Genomic DNA, 27090 nt, shown 5'->3' with positions numbered 1-27090 from the left:
CTTGGGAGAAGTCATATCAAAAAGACTGCTAGATCAATAATTGAGCAAGAAGATTTTTCTATTAATAAATATTGGGCAGAAGGGGTCTCTCTGGCATCGGAAAGAAAGTAATTGTTCTAACTTCACCTCCTCTGTACTTTAGGGAATGGTAAATTGAAGATTTACTTATCTAGGCCTTTTAATTCCTTCTTCAGGACCAACTTAATTAAAGACCAGGAAACTCCTGATTAAACTGGATATGGAATATTTCATATAGAGGGCTGCATAGTTTAGCTTTGTTATTTTTTTTCTCATTTAAATTTCAGAGTGGAAACATTCCACACTCCCCTGCAATAGGGGAGGCCAACTCAACTTTACAACTCTAAACATCACCCTGCTTCTAACTTATCCAACTAAACATCACCCTGCTCACTAAACATCACCCAGCTTCTAACTTATCCAACTCCTCTGCCCCTCACCCTTATTTAATACCCATCACACAACCCAGGAGATACACCAGCAAATTATGCAATTGAATAAAACTCACACTTTTATTTAGATTCTTCCAACCATGTCATATGTAATAATATCATCTTTCTACATTTTGATTAAATAAATTTTTACATAAACTATAAAAAAAAGAACATGCACTGACTATTTCCTAAAGCCAGGTACTATATTAACTAGTTCATTTTAACAACAACTCTATATACACATATTTCTACTAGCTCCATCTTCAGGTGAAGTAATTGAGGTCACACTCAGATGAGAGTGAGCCAGGATCCCAGCCAGGCTGTCAGGCTCCAGACTGTGCATTTTTAACCACTATGTTATGATCCTCTTTATGTGCTGGCCAGTTCATCCATTTTGGAATCAAGGGCAAATTTTGAAAATTCCCAGCTTAAAAATCAAGGGAAGACAGACAGTCAAGAAGACTTCAATAAATACTTAACATTTCCAAACATTACAGAGACAAAATGGGAGCTGAAAAATGAACCAGTGGATTAACCATTTAGAGTCAATGGTAGCGTTCTCTGTAGCTTCCTATTCCATTGGGGCGGGGTGTGGGGGGCGGCGGTAATAGTAATTGAATTGCGACTGTCTGTGAAATGAGAATTTAAATAGTATGTGGAGGCGTTAAATTCACACTATTCTATCAAGAAGTTCGATGATAAAGTGAGTTAGAGAGGTAGTTTGAGGGACAGGCACATTCTAAATAACATTTTTTTTCACATGAGAATTTTGTGGGAGGTCTTCTCTAAGCAGGGGAGAAGACACTACTGGAGAAGAGATAGTTTATGCAAAATAGAGAACAAATGATAGCCCCCCAGAAGCAGAGGGCGGGAATGGAATCAAGAACACAGGTGGGTGGCCAGCCTCCGGAGCTCCTCATGGAGGAACTAATTGGGCAGAGAAAACTGTAGATGACACAGTTAGGAGGTGGAAGGGGAAAGTAAGAGCTCACATGACTAAGGCCATCTGTTTTCTCCAGGAAGTAGGAGGTAAGGCCCTCTGCAAAGAATGGGGGTGGGTGAACTGCAGTTAGGAGCTTACAATGAAAGTTGTAAAAGGATTATAACAGCCACCATGGGAAATGGGACAGGGAGCTGATGAGACATATAAGTAAAAGGATTGCTAAGCAGCGACAAGGGCCCAGCTAAAGATGAAGCTCATAAACTTATAATGGAGGAAATCAGCATGATTGCATGATTTCTCCAGCTGGGCTCAGCCTTCCAGCAGGAGCAGAGAAAATAGTCAGTTGGGCTGATTCCAATAAGGGTTTGGAAAACGGGGCTGCAGAGGACAAAGAGGTAAGAAAATAGAGAGCATCTGAGAATGTCTTTGCAATCATTTTCATAGTTCCAGGCTAAATAGGAAAAAAGTTAATCCGGCAGGAGGACAGGCTCAGAGGACAGGGAAACCTTGAAAGACTCATGTCATTAAGGAGATACAGGCAGAGAAAGGAGGTGGGAGAAGAAACAATGTTAATGAGACAACAATTTGGCTTATAATTTTCCTCTGCTCTCTGATGCTTTCCATTTTCTTAGGTGTCTTAAACTACCATGCCAGTGAACTAACATCCTAACTTTACTAGGTTTTCTCTAGACTAATTACTCTCCAACTTACATTTTTGCTGGTTGAGTTTCTCTCATTGGTTACCTGAAATCTAAATTTTGTTCATTTAATGTCAGCCGCCAGCCCCTCTGGTGTGGGTGTGTGAATTAGGCAAAAAGCAGCTCTTTTCCGGTAAATTGGACCCCAGGGCACATTGCTGGGCAGGTGAAGTGCAGGCTGGAGTTCAGAGCCCACATGCTGCCTCCTCTATGTGCCTTTGCTCCCCAACCTCATTTCCCAGTCCTGGGTAAATCCAAAGGAAACACTTAAAAAATATATTTGGTGTTGTAGCTCGCTAGATCAGGAGTAAAATCTTGATTTTTATGAATGGCCATATTAAATTCGTCTGTGGAAAACATTTTTAATGATAAAAAAAATAAAGGTAAATATAAATGAAGAAGGCAAAGCTAAAAGAATTCTAAAGTATATGTCTTTAAAAAAATACGTCAAATGACATGGCCAAAGTCCCTCTCTGATGGTGATTTAGACTCTCTAGTCATACAGAGAAGCTTAAAATGCAATGTTTCAATGCTGGATTCATAACTTTGAACATGTAAAGTGAAACTCTTTTGACAAAGTCAAATATTTTAAATAAATTTAATGAATCTGGGAGTAGAGAGCAGAACAGGGAACAATAGGGCTGTTTAATTTGGAGCTTCCAAACTAAAAGATGTCTTCCTTTGTCCTCAGCTCCTACATTTAAATTCGTGATTAGCAAGATAGCTCAGACTCCATAAACAGAATGTGCTGCTGTAACAGACCAGAAGAATGACTCCAGAGAAAGGGGCCAAGTATTTTCCCTCTGAGCTTTATAAAGAGTGCCTCTAAGCCTTGCTATTTTTAGTTACGACATTGACAACACCTAACTGCTCTCTCTTTTTTCTTTCTTTCTTCTTGTCTTTCTTTCTTTTAAGGCACCTTATCTACAGATAGAATGGACAGGTCTCTTTGAGCAGTAAATGAGAATGATTTCTGGAATCTGAGGAAGAGCAATTGCCCTCTATTATTTAACATAATTTAACGTAATTGAAGACATTGTCTCCTTTCTGCGAAAAATATGGCTTTTCCAAGATGCATTGAATAGTGCAAGATTAGGTCTTTAGATACTTGTAGTTGGGTTATAGGGTTTTTTTAAGTATATATATAATCACAGATTTACTTTAATTTTAATCAGGATTTATGCATCTGGCAAAATAGTACATGGACCACAAACTAAATTTATTTTTGCAATTAAAATATCTACTGATGCCCTAGGAGACAGGTTCTAAAAGAAATAAGAATCAGTCTCATTTAACCATTAAATCTTTGGGACTGAAGTAGAAACTAAAAAAAATAAATAATGTGTCACTAATTATTTCAATAAATGATTTACAGAGAAGACTCAATCATCTGTAAGCGAATAATTATCTATAAAAATTTAAATGACTATTTTTCCTCTTTGCCAGGAAAAATGCTTCTGGGCTATAAACTCTTGCTGTTGATTTTTACTACAGGGATGTAAATCAATTACAAATTTACTGAAGAATGACAGAATTCAGAATAAACGTCCATAATATTTCTCAAGATCAAATATAATTTTTAGGATTATGTAATCCGACCTCTTTAACATCAGCTATCACATTGATGATTATATATTTACAAATAAGAACACATATATACTTTATGGTTAATATACACAAATATGGATTTTATATAATTTTGTTTTTTTCTGTAAGCATACTAACATCAGGCTTCTACCCATGGTTTCTCAAAGTACCATATTTTCTCTATGAAGGAAAAAAAAGTAACACTTATAAGACTTACTCATCAATCAAAAAATATGGTAAATAAATATCTGGCACCCGTGCTATGCAAAGGGGCCAAGAAGAACAGCAAAATATGGAAGAATGCAGTATCTTATTCTCTCCTATTGCACCATTACCACCTCAGACCTCTTCCAATGTAAAAGACAATATTTGAAGCTCAATGCTCTTTATCCGAAGAAGTCTATAATTAAGGGTCTAAGTTGTAAAGTTAAAATAAAAGGATAAAAATGTGCTGATATCCCACATGTAGATCAGAGGGTCATCATTTCCACTGGTCAGGGGCTAAGTGGAAATGTGTGATTAAAGATGCATCATTTAGCATAATGGACCATTAGCAATTCTAAGAAGAGAAAATACAACAGGATCATGAGTGATGTTTCCAGAAACAAAATAAAATCATCATTTGGGACCCATTAATTAAGTCTCTTTGGTGTTACCCAAGATGTCTGGTGCCCTGAGAAACCTTCTGGATGATTTTACCCATCACTCTTAATACCATCAATCTCATAATCATAAAACACTTCCATCCGAATTCTGTGCTTATAGATGATTAGCTGGGTCTGTGCAGTAATGATGCAAATTTAAAAGCTAATGTTTAAAATTTATATAATTATTGTAAATAATCTTGGTTACCTAAGCTCAGATTGAAAGATAGGAATGAAAAGGTTCAGATGCTTCTTTAGCAGACTCATTTATGGAGTATTAGTAAAGTCGTTTTTAAATCCTGTGTTCTCAAAGATAATGTACACATAACATGTCCAATCTGATGGTTACAATCAGGCATCTTTCTGGGTTACATATGTTGACCTTTTATAATTTTCAATTGGTGGAAAAGAGCAACATTAAGTCTACCTTCTCTGAATCTACTAAAAGTCATGACAATATCTGATTTCTAAGGCAGTGTCATGTACCTAGTTTATTTTATACTTTAGAGCTCTGTGAGATATCGATATTATCTACAGATGAGTAAATCAAGGTTCTAAGAGATTGAAAGTTAAATATTATCATTGATAAAGCACAACAGCAAATTTAATTATGTTGAGGTATAGTATATTTATAACTATAATGACTGAACATGATTCTATAAGGTATCTTAAAGTATCTGTAACTAAACCAATGATCTTTAACTGTGCAAATATTTTATTACAAAATTCAGAGAATTTACTTAATCAACTTATCTCCTAATCTTAATTAGCAATAAATCGATATTGAATATCTTTTCATCATGTACCTTAACATGGCCAAGTTTCAGTTACTTTATTCTAGTATATATTTACAGATGTTCCCTAACTTTTGTCAGCCATTTTGTAAATGTGTGTTATTAGTTCATGGGTGATTCGATCAGAGCATTGATGGAGTAGCTCAAATTCATCAGTAAGATGAGAAAAGCTGCTAAAAGCATCAGTGAGTCAATAGTGTCTTTTTTTTTTTAAATAAAAATGAGCACATTACAAAGGGGGGGACTTTCAATAAACCATTTTCTTTTCCAAAGCAAACACAAACTATTATTATTTGAAAATGATTCCACAGTGGTTGCTTTACTGATGTTACTTTACTTGGCATTATTAGCAATCATTTTTTTGAGCATTACAACAAATTTAGGGATTTTTTGTTTGGTTTTTGGTTCTGTTGTTTTGTTACATTAGGTTTGTTTTTAATTAAATTTGTTGCAGTAACATAGTTAATAATTATATGTTTCAAGTGTACAATTGTATATCATCTGCATATTGCATCATGTGCTCATCACCCAAAGTCTAGTCTCCTTCTATCTCCATATATTGACACCCCCTCTCTTTACCCTTTTCTTCCTTCCCTTTCTCCCCTTTCCTTCTGGTAACCACCATACTATTGTCTGTGTTTATGAGTTTTGTTTGTTTGTTACTTTCTGTTTTAAATCCCACAAAAAAGTGAAATCATATAGTTCTGTCCTTTTCCATTTGACTTATTTCACTTCACATAATACTTTCAAGATCCATCCATGTTGTCACAAGTGGCAGTACTTCATCCTTTCTTATGGCTGAGAATTTCATTGTTTATATGTTCCACATCTTTGTCCAATCATCCATCAAAAGACACTTACGTTGTTTATATATCTTGGCTACTGTGAATAATGCTGCAGTGATTATAAGGGTACATATATGTTTTCAAATATTTTGGGTAGATACCCAGAAGAGGAATTGCTGACTCATATGGTAGCTCTATTCTTAATTTTTTGAGGAACCTCCATACTGTTTTCCATAGTGTCTGTACCAATTCCTACCAGCAGTGTATGAGGATTCCTTTTTCTCTACATCCTCTCCAACACCTGTTTCTTGTTTTATTGATAATAGACATTCTAACGGGTACAAGGTATTATCTCATTGTGGTTTTGATTTGCATTTCCCTCATAGCTAGTGAAGTGGAACATCTTTTCGTATATCTGTTGAACATTTACATGTCTTCTTAGAAAAAGTATCTGTTCAGATCTTCTGCCTATTTTTAATTGGATTGTTTGGGATATTTTGTTGTTGCTGCTGGGCTGTGTTCTTTATATATTTTGGATATTAGCTCCTTATCGAAGGTATCCTTTGTAAATATCTTCTCCCATTCAGTTGGTTGCCTATTTGTTTTATTGACAGTTTCTTTTGCTGTCCAGAAGCTTTTTAGTTTGATATAATCTCAATCATTTATCTTTGCTTTACTTCCCTTGCTTTTGGGGTCAAGCTCACAAAAACTTCTCTGAGACTAGGGTCCATTAGTTTAGTACCTATGTTTTCTTCTATGTCTTTTATTGTTTTAGGTCTTATATTTAAGTCTTCAATCCATTTTGAGATTTTTGTGTATAGTATCAGATATCAGTCTAGTTTCATTCTTTTGCATGGGGCTTTCCAGTTTTCCCAGCATCATTTATTGAAGAGGCTTTCCTTTCTCCATTGCATGTTTTTGGCTCCTTTGTTGAAAATTAGTTGCCCATATATGGGTAACTTTATTTCTGGGCTCTCAGTTCTATTCCATTGGTCTATGTCTCTATTTTTCTGCCAATACCATACTGTTTTAATTATTGTAGCTTGGTAATATTAAAAAAAGGAACAAAGCCAGTGGTTTGGTTTTTGATGAGAGCTCTGACCTACTCACAGCAATTCTATCTACAAGGAAGTAGGAAGGCAAAATGCAAATTACGTTCTACAATAAAAAACATACGAAGAAAAGCCCTTTTCTTTCTACACCCCGACTATTTAAGGCAAAGGAGTCAATAACTTAGACTCCTTGGGGAGTGGTTTTCCCTATTTTCCTTATCACATTATCAATATCCTTGAAGAGACTTTACTCTGAGGGATATGGTAACCACCACTCCCACAGATCCTATACATGTTAGGTATATAATAAGTCACATCTATTTATTTTCATCACTTTAATTCCTATTTGAGAGCAAACAAGGTTTAAACACATATATATCTGTACATATGTACCAGGGTAGTATTGTTACAGTATCACCTGGTGGGCTAAGGAAGGGCCCACTAGATAAAATGCTATAACAAACTTAGTTTCCTGCACCATATTGTTACTTATGGAATGTTTTACATCTCTATCTTCCTTCAGTGTAGATCAAACACACACACACACACACACACACACACACACACACACACACACCCCAAAAGTACAGGAACTTCCCCTCTATCTATCTAACCCTTAACTTCACCAGGCTAGGAGGGCATTACTAAGCAGGCTCACCATACCCACCATTTCCACTTATCAAAGGAAGGTTATGAAATAGAAATATATAAACACCCAAGATAATGATGAACATGCCTATTCATTTAAATCTTAGATTATCTGCACAGGATCTTGTTGCTATAGACCACTAATTGAAGGAAATTTACAAAAAAAACCGGTTTTTCAAATTTTTGTAAAAAAACTAAATGATATCTATCCTACATACATAAAATACATGTATATATATACATACATATATATGTTATATAGCATATATACTCAATTAAGATAAACTAATCCATTGGATAATGTATCTATATTATATACACATATATGATATATAATCAATTATATATTAGTTATATATTCATATACATATACATATAGTTCAACTTTTATTAAATGTCATCCTCTAACTCTAATTGGAATTTTAGAAAAGTTGTATAAACATAAAGTATATCATCTTAATTCTAAATATTTAATTTTTTAGCCATGGTTTTTACAATAAACCACCCTGTCTTATGCTTTTATCAGTATTCAACTTATATTTTTTATATAAATGTCCTGTAAAAGATAATTCTGCAAGATTAGATTGAGACTGCCTATAAAACGATTACATAAAGAGGACAAAGAAAGCAAGCCAAAGAAGGAAAGAATATGGTTCCACTTCCTGTCACTTAAAACTATACAATCAGCTCTTTTTCATTAAAGTGCAGACAAACCTTGGCAAGTCTTCTCTGCTAAACTTGGTTGCTGACTTTTGCCAGCTCCTCACACTGTCAGTTTGAATCATCTTTGGAGAAAGAAATGAAAAAACAGAAATGCTTCTTGGCTTGGCAATCAATAGCAGGATGAAGTGATAAAAGATAATGAACTCCCTGCTGCTGATTTCTCTTTATATTCTTTTTTGTTGTTGTTCTGGAGTAGAGACAACACTAATGAAATCCTCATCTGATGATTGGAAAAAATGTTCTAAAATGATTTGTTCATCTAGCTCCTGACCATTGTTGTTTAAAATGCATAAATTACGTTACAATTCCCCACCTAGGAAACTACAGAGGACTTCTTTGCTCACACAGGAAGAAGGATACAGGCATACTTCATTTTATTTTCCTTGACTTTATTGCACTTCACAGAAATTGCATTCTTTTACAAATAGAAGGTTTGTGGCAACCCTATGTCGAGCATATCTATTGATGCCATTTTTCCAATAGCATTTAATCATTTCATGTCTCTGTGTCACATTTCAATAATTCTCACAATCTTTTAAATTTTAAAATTATTATTATATTTGTTATAATGATCTGTGATCAGTGATCTTAAATGTCATTATCGTGATTGTTTTGGGGTGCCATAAACCATGCCCACATAAGACAGCAAACAATCTATGTTGTATATTCTCCACCAACTGGCCATTCCCCCATCTCTCTCCCTCTCCTCAGGCCTCCCTATTCCCTGAGACACAACAATATTGAAATTAGGCCAATCAAAAACCCTACAACGGCCTCTAAGTGTTTAATTCAAGTGAATCGCACATCTTTCACTTTAACTCAAAAGCTAGAAATGATTAAGCTTAGTGAGGAAGGCACGTTGAAAGCTAGGCCTCATGTACCAAACAATTATCCAAGTTGTGAATAAAAAAAAAAGTTCTTAAAGGAAATTAAAAGTGCTATTCTAGTGAACACACAAATGATAAGAAAGTGAAACAACCATATTGCTAATATGGAGAAACTTTTAGTGGTCTGGATGAGAGATCAAACCAGCCACAACATTCCCTTAAGCCAAAGCCTAATCCAGAACAAGACCCTAACACTCTTCAATTTTATGAAGGCTGAGAAAGTAAGGAAGTTGCAGAAGAAAAGTTAGACTCTAGCAGAGGTTTAAGGAAAGAAATCATCTTTATAACATAAAAGTGCAAGGTAAAGCAGCAAGTGCCAATGTAAATGCTGCAGCCAGTTACCTGGAAGATCTAACTAAGAAAATTAATGAAGGTAGCTACACTAAACAACACATTTTCAATATAGATGAAACATCCTTCTATTGGAAGAAGATGTCACCTAGGACTTTCATAGTTAGAAAGGAGAAGTCAATGCCTGGCTTCAAAAGTTCAAAGGACAGTTTGACTCTCTCATTAGGGGCTAATGAAGCTGGTGACTTTATGTTGAAGCCAGTGCTCATTTATCGTTCCAAAATCCCTAAAGCCTTTAAGAATTATGCTAAATCTACTCTGCCTGTGCTCTAGAAATGGAACAAATCTTGGATGGTAGTACAGCTATTCACAACACAGTTTATTTAATATTTTAAGGCCACCGTTGGGACATACTTCTCAAAGAAAAGATTCCTTTCAAAATATTACTGCTCATTGATAATGTACCTGGTTATCCAAGAGCTCTGATGGAAAAGTACAACAAGATTAATGTTTTCATGCCTGCTAACACAACATACATTCTGTAGCCCATAGATCAAAGACTGATTTTGATTTTCAAGTCTTATAATTTAAGAAATACATTTCATAAGGCTATAGCTGCTATGCTATCTCTAGTGATTGATTCACCATTCTATATGCTATGAGAATATTAGTAATTCATGGGAAGAAGTCAAAATATCAACATTAACTGAAGTTTGAAAGAAGTTGATTCCAACCCTCATGGGTGACTTTTAGGGGTTCAAGACTTCAGCAGAGGAAGTACTTGCAGATGTGGAAATAGCAAGAGAGCTAAAATAGAAATGGAGCCTGAAGATGTGACTAAATTGCTGTAATTTTATGATAAAACTTTATCAGATGAGGAGTTGCTTCTTATAGATGAGCAAAAAAAGTGGTTTCTCGAGATGGAATATGCTTCTGGTAAAGATGCTGTGAAGATTTTTGAAATGACATAAAGGATTTAGAATATCACATAAACAGCTGATAAAGCAGCAATGGTGTTTGAGAAGATTGACTCCAATTCTGAAAGAAGTTCTACTGTGGGTAAAATGATATCAAAAGGCATCGCAAGCTACAGAGAAATTGTTCATGAATGGAAATCAACTAACAAGGCAAATTTCATTGTCTTCTTTTAAGTAATTGCCACAGCGACGCCAGCCTTTAGCAACCACCACCTTGATGAGTCAGTAGCCATCCACACTGAGGCAAAGACCTTCCACCAGCAAAAAAATTACAACTCACTGGAGGCTCATATGACAGTTACCATTTTTTAGCAATAAAGTATTCATTAATTGAGATATAGGTACCTTGATTTTTTTAGACATAATGCCATTGTGTACTTAATATACTACAGTGTAGTATAAACATAACTTTTATATCCATTGGGAAACCAAAATAAGTGTGTTATTCACTTTATTGCAATATTCGCTTTACTGCAGTGGTCTGGAACCAAACCCACAATATCTGAGGTACACTTGTAACTCTGATTGGTTTTTTTCTGTTTCAACAGATAATCTTTTTTTTTCTAAGATATAGAAATTTTTTTTATTTATTTCAAAATACTTCGTATTGGATTTTACTTAATGGTTCTCAATAATGACATTTGGTCTGCCATCTATGGTGAATAAAAACTAGCATAGTAGTGGTTAATTCCTTTTGAAGATATTTTAGTATTGCCTATTTCCTCCTTATGATAAGTAAGTGATGAAGTAGTCCAAAGAAGAGTAAGAAAGTGTAAAAACCCAACAACAAATTTAGGTAACTAAACAGTAGAAATGAGTCTCTATTTCAATCAAGTTAGGACAATGAAGATTCTATGACATAGTTACCAATATGCCAATATTAATACTTGAGAAGCCAAATTCTTCCTATGTACATACACACAAGATTTTATAGTGACACGTAGAAAAAAATGATAATGAACATCCTTTTTGGAATTGGTTCCTTCATGTTTTATTCCTGTTCAAAGAAAATAAAATAAAATAAATGAATCATCTGTTTTTGATTGTCTGCCCTCCCTGGCGGAGACCCAAGACTCTCCCGGTTTCCAATTTCTTCCAGTCATTATACTCAGGGTTGTATGAGACACTCAAAACATTATGCAAATCTGAAAGTTTTCACGAACAGAGGAAAGGTCTGTGGATTTTAGGATCATGTCTGGGAATGAATAAATGCTCGGTGTGAGATAGGTGGATGAACTCATTATTGACAAAAGCAATAGAGAGGAACTTAAAGGCAGGTAGATAGAGAAGACAAATAAATATGTCAATAGATCTATAAGATAAATAGTACATTACAGACCCAAGTTATGATAAGTAAACAAAAGTATCTCAATGGCTAGGTTGAAGACAATACCATGTGGTATCTGTGCACATGGTAGAGTGGCAAATTAAAAGATTGGGGAGAGAAATCTGCTCCTTCATCTTGGTCTTTGCTAGCTTTATTTTCTTCAGCTATAGACAAAAAGTCTAATAATAATCACAGGAAACTTTAAGGCTAACATTTTGAAATTGTTAGATGTCCTTTGACTGACAAATTTGTTAATAAATTTATTGTAAAACTGGATTAAAAAACTTATTCAAGGACATTTTATTTATTGAAATATATTTTCAGTCATTATACTCAACACCCAGGATGATTCTCATCCTATACACAAAGAAATAGAGGTCTAAAATGTCCTACAGAGCAAGGGTACCAAACCTCCAGGGCCGTGGACCAATGCCAGTCTCTGGCCTATTAGGAACCAGCTCATACAGCAGGAGGTGAGTGGCAGGGGAGCCAGCGAAACTTCATCTGTATTTGCAGCTGCTCCCAAGCATTAGCTAGCATCACTGCTTCAGCTCCACCTCAGATCATTAGGCATTAGATTCTCATAGGTGCCAAAAAGGTTGGTGACGGCTGCCATAGAGCATACTACACAATTCTTAGTGGTAGGTTTTCAAATCTTTCTGGAACAATCTGTTAACTTCTTGAGCAAAATTTATGCTTTGGATCTATTTATGAACCATTAAAGGTCTATCAGCTTCTTTTTATTGGCAGCCCTCATTTGCTGTGGGAATTTGGATTAAAGAAAAATAAAACAATCCAGGTGATCATCTTAAATGAAAATCTTAGGTAAACGTTATCATAGTCTACAATATTCCATTTCCCATTTCTCCTCCTTTATAAGAAATTTTGGTTTTGTATTTCATTTTGAAAGTTCTTCATGAATACAATGATCTTCTGCATGGAGTTCCCACTCTCCATGCATTATAAAAACCATCTAATAGAATGCAGAAGAAAATATAAACACATATTGTAATCTAAAAAAGAAATCAAACCTTACTAATATTCAATATATACATTAATACTGGTCCATACCAGTTAATTTATCCCTCCTGGAAGGTGGTCACATATTGCCCTAGGGTTAAAGATATGACTTCCACGATGCAATATAAATACATATGTATACTTGAAACTTACTGGATTTTGTTAACCAATGTCACCATAATAAAAAAAAAATTTAAAAATATAAATAATACATAATATAAAAAAATTTTAAATAAAAATAAAAAGATATGACTTGAAAAGAAAGTGGCAATTTCACAGTCTGGAGAGAATTGACAGAGGCACCCTGAACACCTACCTTTGAAAACATTATAGTTCAGAGTACCTGCTTTTACAAGATTTATAGCAATTATCTTAATACTAGGATCTTTACCATACCATGTGTATTATTAGTATTGCTGCCACAACAAATCACCACAAATTTAGCTGCTTAGACGACACAAATTTATTATCTTTAGTTCTGCAGGTTAGAAATCCTACATGGGTGTCACCAGGCCAACATCAAGATGCTGGGAGGCTGAGTTCCTTCCTGGAAGTGCTAGAGAAGAATAAGTTTCCTTACTCGTTCAGATTTGTTGGCAGATTTCAATTCCTTTTTGCTATATGATCAAGGTCCCACTTTCTTGCTGATTGTCAGCTGAGGGCCATTCCCAGCTTCTTGAAGCCACCCCATTCGTTGGCTTTTGACCCTCTTCCTCTATCTTCAGAGACAGAACAATAAGGCAAGTCTCTCTCATGTTTGAAATCCCTTATCTCTATTCTCCAGTTGCATCTCTCTGACTCACTCTTCTGCCTTCCATTTCCACGTTTAAGGACTCATGTGATTAGGTTGGTCTTACCTGGATATTCTAGAATAATCTGCCTATTTTAAGACCCTTATTAACCTTAATCACATCTGCAAAGTCTCATTTGCCATGTAAGATAACATATTCACGGATTCTGGAGATTAGGGTCTGGGAATCCTAGGGCCTACTAAACTATGAAATTATATTGTGCCAGAAAGGGTCACCTCATATCTGCACCATAAAAACAAACAAACAAACAAATAAATAAATATTGTTTCACCTGTTTAAATATTTTCAAAATGAAGAGGCCCATTGTCTAAACTATTAAAATATTCTATCTTTCGAATTGCCAAAACAACTACTGATTGACATTAGGAAAGATTGAAATCTACTAGGTGAATTTTAATAAAAGACTTGGTATATTTGATAGCTGAGGCTTAAATGCTAATAAATAATTTAGTAAGTGCACCAACCATGCACGTCTGCCATTTACACCAACTAAGCATTCAGAGTAAACTTAAAACCAGTTGTCAAAAATGAAGTGAACTTTTAAAACTTATGTTGACACATAAATCTGCACATGGATGTTTAAAGCAGTTTTATTCATAATTGCCAAAACTCAGAAAGAACCAAGATATCCTAAAGTAGGTGAAAGGATAAGTAAACTGTGGTAAACCCAGACAATGCAACATTCGTCAGTGCTAAAAGAGAAATAAGCTATCATTCCATAAAAAGGCATGAAAGAATCTTAAATTTATATTATTAAGTGAAAGAAGTCAATCTGGAAAAGCTACATACTGTTTGATTCCACCCGTATGATATTCTGGAAAAGGCAAAATGTGGAAACAGTAAAAAGATCAGTGGTTGCCAGAAGTTGGGAGTAGGGGAAGGAATGAATAGGTGTCACACAAAGGATTTTTAGGATAGTAGAAATACTCTGTATGATAGTATAACGTGAATACATGTCATTTTACATTTGTTCAAACCCATAGAATGTACAACACCAAGAGTGAATCCTAATGTAAACTATGGGCTTTGGTGATTATGATATGTCAATGTAGGTTCATCCATTGTAATAAATGTACCACTCTGGTGGCCATGTTGATAGAGGGGGAGGCTGTGCCTATGTGGGGGCAGAGAGTATATGGAAAGTCTCTGTACTGTCTTCTCAATTTTGCTGAGAACCTAAAACTGCTCAAAAAATAAAAATGTTTATTTCATCCCTTAAAAGTATTTTTAAATGGACCTTACTAATATAATAGTAATTTATATAATGAATAAAAATATTGATATAAGTAAATTTCTTTTACAAATATAAATATATGTATTTATAATGCATGTCCTAAATTTTTACTTATAGGTATAAGCCATCAAATTAAAAATTATTATATTAATAAGTTCATACTAAATACATTCAGTTGCTACAGTATGAGTTAGAACTATCTAAAAGAAATGCTTATCAACCTGATATCATCACATTTGCAAGTTTTATAACAGCCAATTAAATCTTGATTTGTCATCATTCGAATTAGCGATTCCAAAATGTCATAAAAGAATGGTTACCAAGGATCACAGAATCTTTCCATTTTGGAAACATTTGGCAAACATGTTAAAAATTCCATTTTTCTAATAGGTAACTAAATTTTAAATGTTGAACTTTAAAAGTCACAGGAACATCAGAGATATCATTTGCGCTTCTTTATAGTGTAAGAGATTTTATTTGCTGGTTATCTTACACATATCTCCACATTTCTTGTTGCAAAAACATTCAAATATGTTTTGTTTTTTTTTAATGTATTAATAACAGCTAGAAAACTTCTGGTTTTCTGTGCTTGTTTTTTGTTTTTGTTTTTGTTTTGTTTTATGGCTGTTGTGTAATGGATATTTTTTGTGACTAGAAAAACTAGTCACCAGCAAAGTTGTACATATTGTTAGCAAATGGATAAACAAATTAAAAATAATGCTTATGCTTTTATTTTTCTTCAGTAGAATGTATTTTCCCTTCTCAGTCATGCAATCTATTTTTTGTTTGTGTATTTGTGGCTAGTTGACACAGTGTGTTCTCTTTAAAAATATAAGTTAAATCCATTCCACTTACCAAACTATTCCCTGAGCCCCAGAGCCAATAGGCTTTAGATTCTGGTAGCGCTTGAGAACTGTGAAGGTTGAGTCTCCCACTTCCACACTGTAGAATTGGTTGTCAACTTTGCTTTTACTCATGTTGTAATGTTTGGCAATATATGACACATCCACTTGTTTATCGAATCCCTGTGAAAAAGAAGAACAGTAAAAACATGAGACAAGGGAATGACCAGAATAATAAAGAGCTATAGAGAAACATGTTCTTTTAATGATTACTAATATTTAGTCATCTATCGTCATTACATAAACCTATATTTCACATAGAAAAATTATTTATTAGTCCATGTAAGATTACCTGGAGTAAAAGAGCTTAGGAAAAAATGCCAAAAAATTGTTTTCAATATTAAAACTATTTACAATAAAATAATCTCTGATTAGATCTGCATAATCTTTTCTGACATATTTCATTAAAACCATTTAATTATTTATGGAACAAACATCTACTGAACATATATTGGTCCCAGAGATTATGCTAGATACTTGAGAGTTGAACTCTGATGTTCCATTATAATAGCCATATGAGAAAATATTTTATCTACATTCCATTCTCAGAAAGAACTGAGATATAAAATAATGTGTAGTTTTAATTTTTTTAATCAAGTAAATTTCAATTAAAGTGTTGAGTTCATTTGTTCTCAATAATACCAAAAATACTATTATCATACATTAAACACTGAACAATTGTAGTCTAAATTAACATGATTCTAAAATGTTACAAGATACCTTTTAATTCTTTGCAGGCTTAGATGTTAAATATTTCAATTGTCATATCTTTTATCTTTAAGAGAAGTTCTTCTCTCTATTAATTATATTTACCAATTGAAGAAACTGTCCTTGAAATTTTGAATCATGATTTATGAATATATATATAATGTAAATATCCATTATCCATGATTATTGTTTACCCAGAAATGATCTTATCTTGCACATTATGATAGTAAATAATATGGATTCCCTAGCTAGAAGGGACCTCACAGAATGCTGCCCAGCCTGTTCCTTGAGTAACACGCTCATGGATGCCTCTATCCTGTAGTGATGCCCTCTCCTTCTTGCTGATTTTTTGTTCAGTTCTCAAATAATCACATGTTCTGTAGGTTCCTCCCCAATTCTGGCAATTAAAAATTGATAGTCTAAACCAGTACTTCTCATGAGAGGTGGCATAACCCTCGGCTGGTATTTGAGAGATTTGTGGCATGTTTTTATGTGCCATACGATAGAAGATGTGGCTTATATTTAGTTGGCTTATCGAACAATACTGGATGTTCTGCAATGAGTAGAACATTCCCACACAATGAGCAATTGTCTACATACCTCACAACTTTCAAACTATGCCAAAGCTTAATTAGTAAAAAACTAAAAGGTCTCTGTATGATTTCAACATAAATTGACTTCTGAAAATTGAATTCTCATATAATACAAAAGAAAATTTAAACCTTCTTAGGCTCTGAATCTCTGGTTGGTCATAAAACCATTTTCCTTTGAAAATTTTAGTATTTCATTCCTAAAAAAATTGAAATAGATGTACAAACTAATATGTGACCCCCGTACACACTTGGTTCAACCAGGCAGCACCAGTACTAGTGTAAACGATGAGGATACAATGGGAACTGTAAGGACCTGAGCGAGAGCGCAAGGACCTGAAGACCCCAGACAGACCTGAGAGCAGAAAACATGTGGCAGGCACCAGCCTGTGACTGGGAGACACATGGTGGCAGCAATCCAGTACAAAATGCATGCAGGCCTCAAAGAACAGAATGAACTATAGTTTAGGAATCTAGGTTGTTTGGACAGAAGATTGAAAATTCAGGTAATCTGAGAATATAACAACTAGAGGTCTGAAATCCCTTGAGGCTCTCTGTGAAGCATGGAACATGGAATTAAACAAGACTTTAAGAATCAGGGTATTGTAAACCTGTTAAGGAGGCTTCAACAGGGTTTAGAATTTAGAAAATGGTGTGGACAACAGCAGGTACAGGAATAGTAGTATTTAAACAAACCTTGATTTCAACCACAGTATCAGGAACTGCCCCCCACACCATGGTCCATGTCTATTCTAGACTTCTTGATGTATCAGTAAACGAATCCTATTAAAGTCCTTTACCCCACTTTTCCCAGCTAGGAAAGATAAAAAAGCAACTGGACTAAATTAACAAATGAATTCATCTGCCAAGGGTAATTGGGATGAATGAAGTACCTGGCTTGCCATTTGTCATGTTCTGACCCTTCGTTACATTCTTTAATATTCTGGTTTCTGACCACTCACAAAATCTTTAGCATACATTAGCTTCATGAGACCTAGTTAATCCACTTCCCTTTCACCCATTTATTCTCGTCACCTTTGAAATGTCACTTAGTCTGACTGCATTGTATATGTATGTACTAATCTCACCTAAGGACCTTTACATTCCAGACCCCTGACTTCACACCATATATTGGTACCACCCCACTTATTCAGACTTGAATGTGGCTTTTCTAGCTACGGTCTCACTCTTCGTATTACAACTGAATCCATTATACTGGCCCCCTCCTTCCAACATTTCAATACATATTTAGAGAAACCAAGGGAGTTTAACAATTCATGCCAGTTCTCTTTCAGGTTTACCCTAAGAAATATTCTATTCAACATTTGCAAACATTTAATCCAACAAACACAAATGATATACATATTATGTGCCAGATACTGGGTTTGACACTAGAGCTACAACAAAAAGATATAGTCCTCATATAGCTGGAGGCAGTCGGTTAAGCAGGTAGTCAAAATATGGATGATATATTCCATAGCAGAATAAATAAAAGGTTCTGGGAGCAAAGAGAGAGCCGCAACTAACTGCTTGCATTTATTCATTATCATTCATTCATTCAACTACCTATGTATAAAACTACTAGATGCCAAGTCAGGGGTATAAAACTACTAATATTTGAGAGGAGACTTGATCTGTGTTTTCTCATGCTAACAAGATCCTCAGATCTCTCCTCTCACTGTTCTCAGATATGAATATGTATCAGGACCACCTGGGGGGTTTGATGAACTACAAACCACTGGCATAACATCCTGGAGATTTGGATTCAAGCTATCAGAGTAGGTAATGAAGACCTGAAGATAAGTAGGCAGTCCAGGTAGTTCTCATTTGAGGATCTGAAGAGCTAACTTTGAGAAAGACAGGATTAGAACAATCACTCTCACAGCATGCTCCCTGGAGCATCGGCATCAGCGTCATCTGGAAATTTGTTAGAAATGCAAACGCTCATTCCCACTCCACACAGATTAATCAGGGACTCTGAGGGTGGGGTCCAACAGCCTGTTTTAATAAGCCCTCTAAGTATTCTGATGCATGTTGAGAACCACTCAGTGGAGGCAAGGAAACACCCAAAGACCATAAAATAGATCTTACAGCTCTGCCGAGATATTCAGAAAGTAAAACGCGTTATGCAACAGAAATAACATTTCTGTATTTGCCTCAGGGAAAACACTTTGTGTCTCTATGAACTGCTAAATTCCATTACTCGTGGCACACAAAAACTGGAAACCAGAGTCCTAGTTAGGACAAGGATTAACACACACCTCAGTGCTATACTAGGGTAAATCATTTCATCCTAGCTATTGTTCACACTTCTGAGAAGTACCCTGTAGTTCATGCATCCTCAGTGCATAGCTAAAACAAGACTTTTCATATAGTGGGGAAGCTGTATATAGACTTGCTAGTAATTTGGTAAAATGGTTAAAACAATCACAGAGCTTATACCACTGGCAAAATGTCAGCGACATAGGAACTGCCAGTCAGACAAAAGCTATTCAAATGAATTACCTAATGTCCTGACACATTTTCTAAACTAAAAAATATTCAGTGATCTTTTATCTCCATTTCAGAGCATATAATTACTTGCAGTAAGATTGAAAATCACCATTATAAAATTTGTGGATTCACACACACACACACACACACACACACACACACACACACACACAATTTTGAATTAAAATTTAAGTAAAATCTAAAAGTTAGAAAATATACCCTTGAAATTACCTCAAATAATTGAGGGAAAAAGTTATTTTAATCATTAGCAGTAAGATACAGAAATAACAGCATTAGAAATTTTCTTGTATTGATGTCATAACTAAAAATTGGATTGCAAATATCTTGTGTTGAAGAACTTTCTCCAAATCTAATTTGAGTTTTAAAGAGCTCAGAACAAATTTAATACAGTATATTTTATCCCTGATTTCCATGCAGTCTTCCTTGTCATGACTACAAAGTTCAAACAAACTTTTCTCTATAAAATGTGCTTATGACTGAATGGAAGAAGATATTTGCCTATGATACATCTGACAAGGGGTTAATATCTAAAATTTATAAAGAACTCATACAACTCAACAACAACAACAAAAAAATCTAATTCAAAAAAGGGCAGAAGACCTGTATAGGTATTTCTCCAAAGAGGACATACAGATGGCCAATAAACATATGAAAAAATGCTCAAGGTCACTAATCACCAGAGAAATCCAAATTAAAACCACAATGAGATATCACCTCACACCTGTCAGATTGGCTACCATCAGTAAATCAAAAAGCACCAACTGTTGGCGAGGATATGGTGAAAAGAGAACCCTCGTACACTGTTGGTGCAATTGAAAATAGGTACAACCACTATGGAAAACACTTTGGAAGTTCCTTTAAAAATTAACAATAGAACTAACTTTGACCCAGCAATTGTACTTCTCGGTACTTAACCAAAGAAAACCAAAACACTAATTTGTAAAGATCTGTGCATCCCTGTGTTCATGGCAGCACTTTTCACAATAGCCAAGATGTGGAAGCAACCTAAATGCCCACCAATAGACAACTGGATAAAGAAATTATGGAAGAAAAAAATAAGTAATGGTACATATATACAATGGAATATTACTCAGCCATAAAAAATGAAATCTTACCATTTGCAAAGACATGGATAGACTTAGAGGGTATTATTCTGAGTGAAAAAAGTCAGACAGAGAAAGATAAATTCCATAAGATTTCACTTATATGTGAAATCTAAGGAACAAAAGAAATGAACAAACTAAATGAAAACAGACTCATGAATACAGAGGACAAACTGGTAAATGCCAGAGAGAAGGGTGTTTGGGGGTCTGGGTGAAAAAGGTGAAGAGATGAAGCAGTACAAATTAGTAGCTACAAAACAGTCATAGGGTCATAGAGTACAACCTAGGGAATACAGTCATTATTGTAATGGCTGGGTGTAGTACCAGGTGGGTGCTAGAGTAATGGGGGGACCATTTTATAAATTGTACAAATGTCTAACCATTGTACTCTATACCTGAAACTAGTATAAATTTTTTTTAAACGTGCCTATGAAAATATGCCATTCTGCACACTATGGACAAATGTTATCGATGCTAAAAACTCTTTCTCTAGTTACATATTTTAGAATATTCTTAGTTCTGGTCATATAACTGATTATTTGAACCCAAGAAAGGAAGAAACAAAGAGAGTTGATGATTTTAATCCAAAAAAAGATAAAATCGAAAATTCATATTGAGAAGGCCGATAGTTTAAGGCAGAAATTCTAAAGTTTAAAAGTGGATAGAAACTACCTGAGGAGCAAGGTAGGACTAAAAGTTTATATTTCTAAAAAGTTCCACACTTCCAGAACCACTATTTTAAAGAATAGTAGATTTAACAGATATGAGCATTCAAAGTGGGCTAGTTGGAGGGCTAGCTGGTGTCCACAGCCTCATGGTCCCCAGGGTTCCCAGGTCCCCTAGAGCTGGATGTGCGAGCATGGCCATGGTGGCTTTTTGTATGAGGTGGTGACATTTTAAAGTACAGTAAAATATTCCTGCAGGAAAAAAAAAAGCAATGAATGTCAAACCAAATAACCAAAGGATATAGAAGTTAAAAATGTCAGGATGACTCTCCTTGATATCAGCACCTCTTTAGCAGGCCCAAATGTCACATTGCCAGGGATGTGTTTTCCCATCTCATATGTATAATATAGTGTCTGACCAACATTCTTTCAATTAGCTCATGAAAATAAACATTCCATCATCTCTTAATATTAAAGCTATACCGAAACACTTGAGAGGAATATCTGAAATTCACAGGCATTCATAAATGCTCATCAAAATGGAAAGTCTCTTTGCAGAGAAGAAATTAATATGTTGATTATTAATTTTAAAGAAGGAATATTATATTTAAAAAATTATAAATCACCACAATGGTAACTTTTGGAGATCAATATGGTTCAAAATAACTATAGGTTTAGAATAGTCTATTCTATTGGTCAAATTATTTTTTAAAAAATAACTCATTCTTCCACTGAATATTAATCTTATGTTTAAACGACTCAACAATTTTCTTTGCAAAAATTCAAAGCAAACTCATTTCCGCCCTGTTCTCCATCTGCCAAAAAATTTTAAAGCTAAATTAAAAGAACACTTTTTGGTTTTTTGCCACTGGCAATTTGATAGAGAGGAAATCCGAATATAATCTGCTCTGCGAAAAGACTACATTTTATGCCAACTTGTAAGAAAAGGCCTTGTGCAATTAGTCTCCATCATCAGTTTAGTTGCTAGCTTATAGCTATAGAGTTTTACAAAGAAAAATGTCCCATATTACTGATTTTATCCTTCAGGTATTTCTCAAATTTAATAACCTATTTCCATAGGCACTCCCTCCCCATTTTCATTTGTGCATGACTGTCTTATGATACTGCTAGTTTCTAAGCAGAAAATGTTGAGGTTTAAGAAATTTTAGAAGTTAAACTTCTTTAGTTTCTTTTGAATGATGTAGCTGAAAACTGCATCACATTTGGATTAGTTCTGCACTTATCTGTGAAAACTTGAGCAAGTCATTGTATTCTTTCATTTATTTATTATTTATATACAGTGCGGTTCCGAAAAGGATTTGTGCAGCTAACCATAAAAGATATAGGAACAATGAAATCATTAAATCCAGTTTTATGAATAAATGTCAAAGAAAGCAGGCTGGGTGATAACAGTTTTACCAGAAGACTAAGTTATGAATATCTACTGCCTTGAGCAAAAAACTTAGTGTCATGCTTTCAGAAAGCCAAAAGAAAAAAACAATGACAACACAACAAAACCACAGTGAGTGGCAAGTTTTAATTCATTAATCTCATAAATTTATCATACCAGTTCAGAGGAAAGGTAAAATTTCTCTAGCACTTAGCTTCAGAAAAATATATTCAATAGTTCTTCTTATAATAAACTTGTAATCAAACAAGTCAATAGATATATTTTTTTAATCAAACATGCACAAATATGTTTCACATGACTCATATGATAACTCTCAATAAAACAAGGGGAGTAAGAAAGGTGAACCAGTATTAATTGCTTACTTACTAAAGTTAAAATTTGTATTCTGTTACATACTATATTTAACACTAACCAGATGAGAAGTGGCATGCAGAGCTGTTAATTGGCTCAAAGTCTTAGAACTATCAAGTGGTACAAGTTAATATGAACTGAAGTTTGTCCAACTCCAAAACATGTGCTCCTTTTTTACTAAACCATTAAGCTAAAATAATTTAGAATAGTGATGTGGTTTTCTTATGATAAGAGGAGCTATGGGAATAAGGCTAAGAAAATCAAGAGAAATGAATAAATAACGTCCTCCTTTTATTTATCAATCTTCTCAGCCCAGAGTTTGAATTTAACTGATTTTAATTCGGGTTTGAAGCAAACAATCTTGTGTTGGTGATGGAAAGCTGGATTTTCAGAACTGCCTAGAAATTTAAAGGGCCTGATTTAATTCATTTGTTAAATATTTATCAAGCACTTCCTGTATGCCAGGCACTACTGAAGGTGTTACTGATATAATACTGATCTCTCTCAGTAGGTTACCAAAATGAATTAGCTACAAAGTGCGTCTTCAGAAAGTTAACTGGTCAATCTGTTGGACATTCTTTTAATATTGTCATTTGGATACTGAGAAGTATCTGCCTAAAGTGGTGATTGACACAAATGATACTGAGCTAATCATTCTCATAGTTATGACTTGATATTAAATTGCTTCATGATGCCACTCCAAGATTGTTACATAAAGTCAGCAGAAACAATGCCTGCAATCTTGTTCGTTATAGCAGAAAGGCATATGTTCAATCCATTTTAACTCTGAATCAAATTGTTTATATATTAATTTTAAAAAGGGAGATTTGAGACAACAATACATAATTACATTTAAGGTTAGATTTTGTTCTCTCAAGAGCATATTTTCCTCACCCTATTACTTGAAATGTTACTCTCTATGGAAGATTACAGCCTGGTATCTATATAACATTTATAGTGAGTGGCCTAGAGATGATTATTCTGTGGAATAAATGACTTACAACAAATCAATAATACAGTAAAAACTTTAAGACAAATTATGTTTAACCATTATTATCAATTATGTGAAAAAGCACGTAACAGTAATTAATACAGCAGGCATTGCTTCTGCCTGCCTGTTCTTTATATATGAAGGAAGATAATTAGTACTGCTTGAATATCTACTGGGCACCACGCTAATATTAAAAACAGACATTGTACTAAGCGTCTAATAAATCACTTCATGTAAGAATTAGTGTTTTCATTTTGCGATTGAGAAATCCTAGGCTGGGAACTTCAGCAAAAGATAAAAAATACAACATGATCTAAGAATCCTGACTATAAGGCCTTGGGCAAGTTTTTTACAATATTAGCCTTAGTACCCTTACTTATGGAATGAGGGCAATCTACTTCCTTTCATTAATGGAAATATTAAATGAGATAATCTATGTAAAGCTCTTAACATGGTATAAGCTTATAGGAAACTCTCAACAAAGTTTATCATTATTACTATAGTTATCATTATTATTGAGGAGTTAGATAATAGCTAAAAACACATAGTTAATTAGTAGTCTTAGGATGTTTTTAACCAAAAGTTGGCCTAAGCCATAACACCATCCCAAGGATTATGATACTGTTATAAAATCAACATGTAATCAACAGGATTCAGAATGGTCAGATAATAAATGTTTTTTTCCTGTGTTTTCATTTGTGGTACAGAGACAGTACTCAATGAATATCCATTTGCTCCACTATATTTCCCAGCCTCCCTTGCAGTCCTATTGTGGCCATATGACTATTTCTGGCAAAAAGACTACAGCAGAAGTGTCAGGTATCACCTAAATGCAGGAGCATTTAGGGGATGTGCCTTTGCAATCCATCTCTTTCCACACAATAATATCTTTGCTAGCACATCACAAGATGCCAAGAGCCTAAATTCCTGAGTCACAGGAAAGCAGAAGCCAAATTTCTGAGTCCCCAGTAGAAGAGAGTCCTTGGTAACCTGTACTAGACTTCACATAATAGTAAATAAACTTTTGTTTGAAAAAGTCACTGAGATTTGAGGTCTTTCTATTGCTGTGGTATGTTTTTATTGAACAAATATTTTGTCTTACACTGCACCAAGCAATGTTCTAGGCACTGAGAATATAGAGTTACTGCCCCCATGGAACTTAATATTAAATTTTCCCTTAATATTAAATTAGAGGAGTGACATCAGAAACATCCCTGGATCTTTACCCTTGAAACAACCATAAGCTGAACATCTAAAACTCAACAAAAAACACCCAAACTGCACACCAGGACATCTGAGCACGGGATCTGCGCATAAGAGCTACCACAGGTCAGAACCCCGAGTATCGGGCGATGGACTCGGAGAGACAAAGAAGATGCCTCTCGCAGCTGCTGGAGCTCCATGTAGGAGGAGGAGGGAGAGGAGAGAAGGTGCGGCGACTTCCCTGAACAGCCCTGCCTGGGAGTACTCTGAGCCCCACGAAGCCAGCAGCAGGGCCCAGTCATTAGGATGGCAGACAGAGAAGCAGGATGGCAGAAAAACAACAGTTGATTTTTCCAGCCACAGTCGCAAAACCAAGGCTGAGCCTCAGCCCCCATCCCCCAATACAGAGGGCCCCTCTCCCATACCCTCCAAGACCGAACATTGCAGAGCCCCAGTGGAATCTGAGCAAACACTACTGAAACTTTTGCTAACACTGACAGGGACTGAGCTCGAGAGTAGTGAGCAAGATCAAACATCTATAAAGAAAAAAAAAGAAATTATTAAGACTTTATATAAAGCAGAGACCCAACAGGCTTAGATGCCACCTACTGGGAACAAAAAGAAAAACACCTTCTTTGCAACAGGCTACAGACCATTATATAATAAATCTTTCTGAAAAAAAAAAAAAATCAGAATACACTTCCATTAATGACCAGGTGGAGAAATAGTCCATTAAACACCATGAACAACCAAGGTGACAAGGCATCTCACAAAGAAAAAGAAAAATCTCCAGAAAATAAGCTTACAGACTTCCATTAATGAGCAGGTGGAGAAATAGTCCATTAAACACCATGAACAAGCAATGTGACAAAGCATCTCAGAAAGAAAGAGAAAAATCTCCAGAAAATAAGCTTAAAGACATAGAAATACATGACTTAAATGACAGAATTCAGGATGGCACTTCTGAAAAACCTCAGTGAGATCCAAAATCGTTCATATCAACAATTTCAGGAATTGAAAAAACAACCAGATCAGCAGAATGAGTTTTTAGCCAGGAGAACAACCAAACAGAACTTCTAATTGAGATGAAGAACATTCTGCAATGGAGTTGAAAAATGAAATAACAAGCTTGAGAAATAGAGTCAACCAAATGGAAGAAAGGATCAGTGATATTGAAGACAGAAATCTAGAAATAAATCGGAAAGAAGAGAGAAACTGAAGAATGAAAAATAGTGAAAGAGAAATACAAAAACTAGCTGATACCATCAGGAAAGAAAACATAAGAATAATGGGTATTCTTGAAGGGAAGGGAAAGGAACAGGGACTAGATAGCATTTTCAGACAAATAGTGGATGAGATTTCCCAGATCTATGGAATTCAAGAAGTCAACAGAACACCCAATTATCTCAACCCCAAAAGGCCTTCACCAAGACACATTGTGTTAAAGTTATCAAAAATCAGCAACAAAGATAGAATTCTCAAGGCAGCCAGAGAGAAGAAAATGGTAACGTATAAAGATAAACCCATTAGATTATCCTCGGACTTCTAAGTGCAAACCTTACCAGCCAGAAAGAAATGGAATCAAATATTCAAACTACTTAGTGAAAGGAACTACCAGCCTAGAATAATATATCCAGCTAAGCTCTCCTTTAGATATAAAGGAGAAATTAAGACCTTTATAGACATACAAAAAGTGAGTCCTGCAGTACAAGAAATACTGAAAGGGGTCAGCTCACCTAAAACAAAATGACAAAAAAAAAAAAAAAAAATAATTAGGA

The 27090-nt window shown here is 34.9% G+C and overlaps 1 protein-coding gene across 24 annotated transcripts in view; it reads right to left on the bottom strand.

Moving 5' to 3' along the window:
• The window catches only part of MAPK10 (mitogen-activated protein kinase 10), a 437658-nt gene that overhangs the window by 105705 nt on the left and 304863 nt on the right, over positions 1 to 27090 (bottom strand). For all 24 annotated transcript variants that reach the window (XM_025043836.1, XM_015586056.2, XM_015586057.2 and 21 more), the window contains one exon: positions 15730 to 15899. In XM_025043836.1, coding sequence (XP_024899604.1) covers positions 15730 to 15899 — 170 coding nt within the window. The remainder of the gene's footprint in view (positions 1 to 15729; positions 15900 to 27090) is intronic.

This window comes from Pteropus alecto, unplaced genomic scaffold (genome assembly GCF_000325575.1).
Source record: "Pteropus alecto unplaced genomic scaffold, ASM32557v1 scaffold161, whole genome shotgun sequence".
Classification (NCBI taxonomy): Eukaryota; Metazoa; Chordata; class Mammalia; order Chiroptera; family Pteropodidae; genus Pteropus; species Pteropus alecto.
Note: the sequence above shows the minus strand (reverse complement) of the source record. Positions and strands in the feature narration are given on the sequence as shown.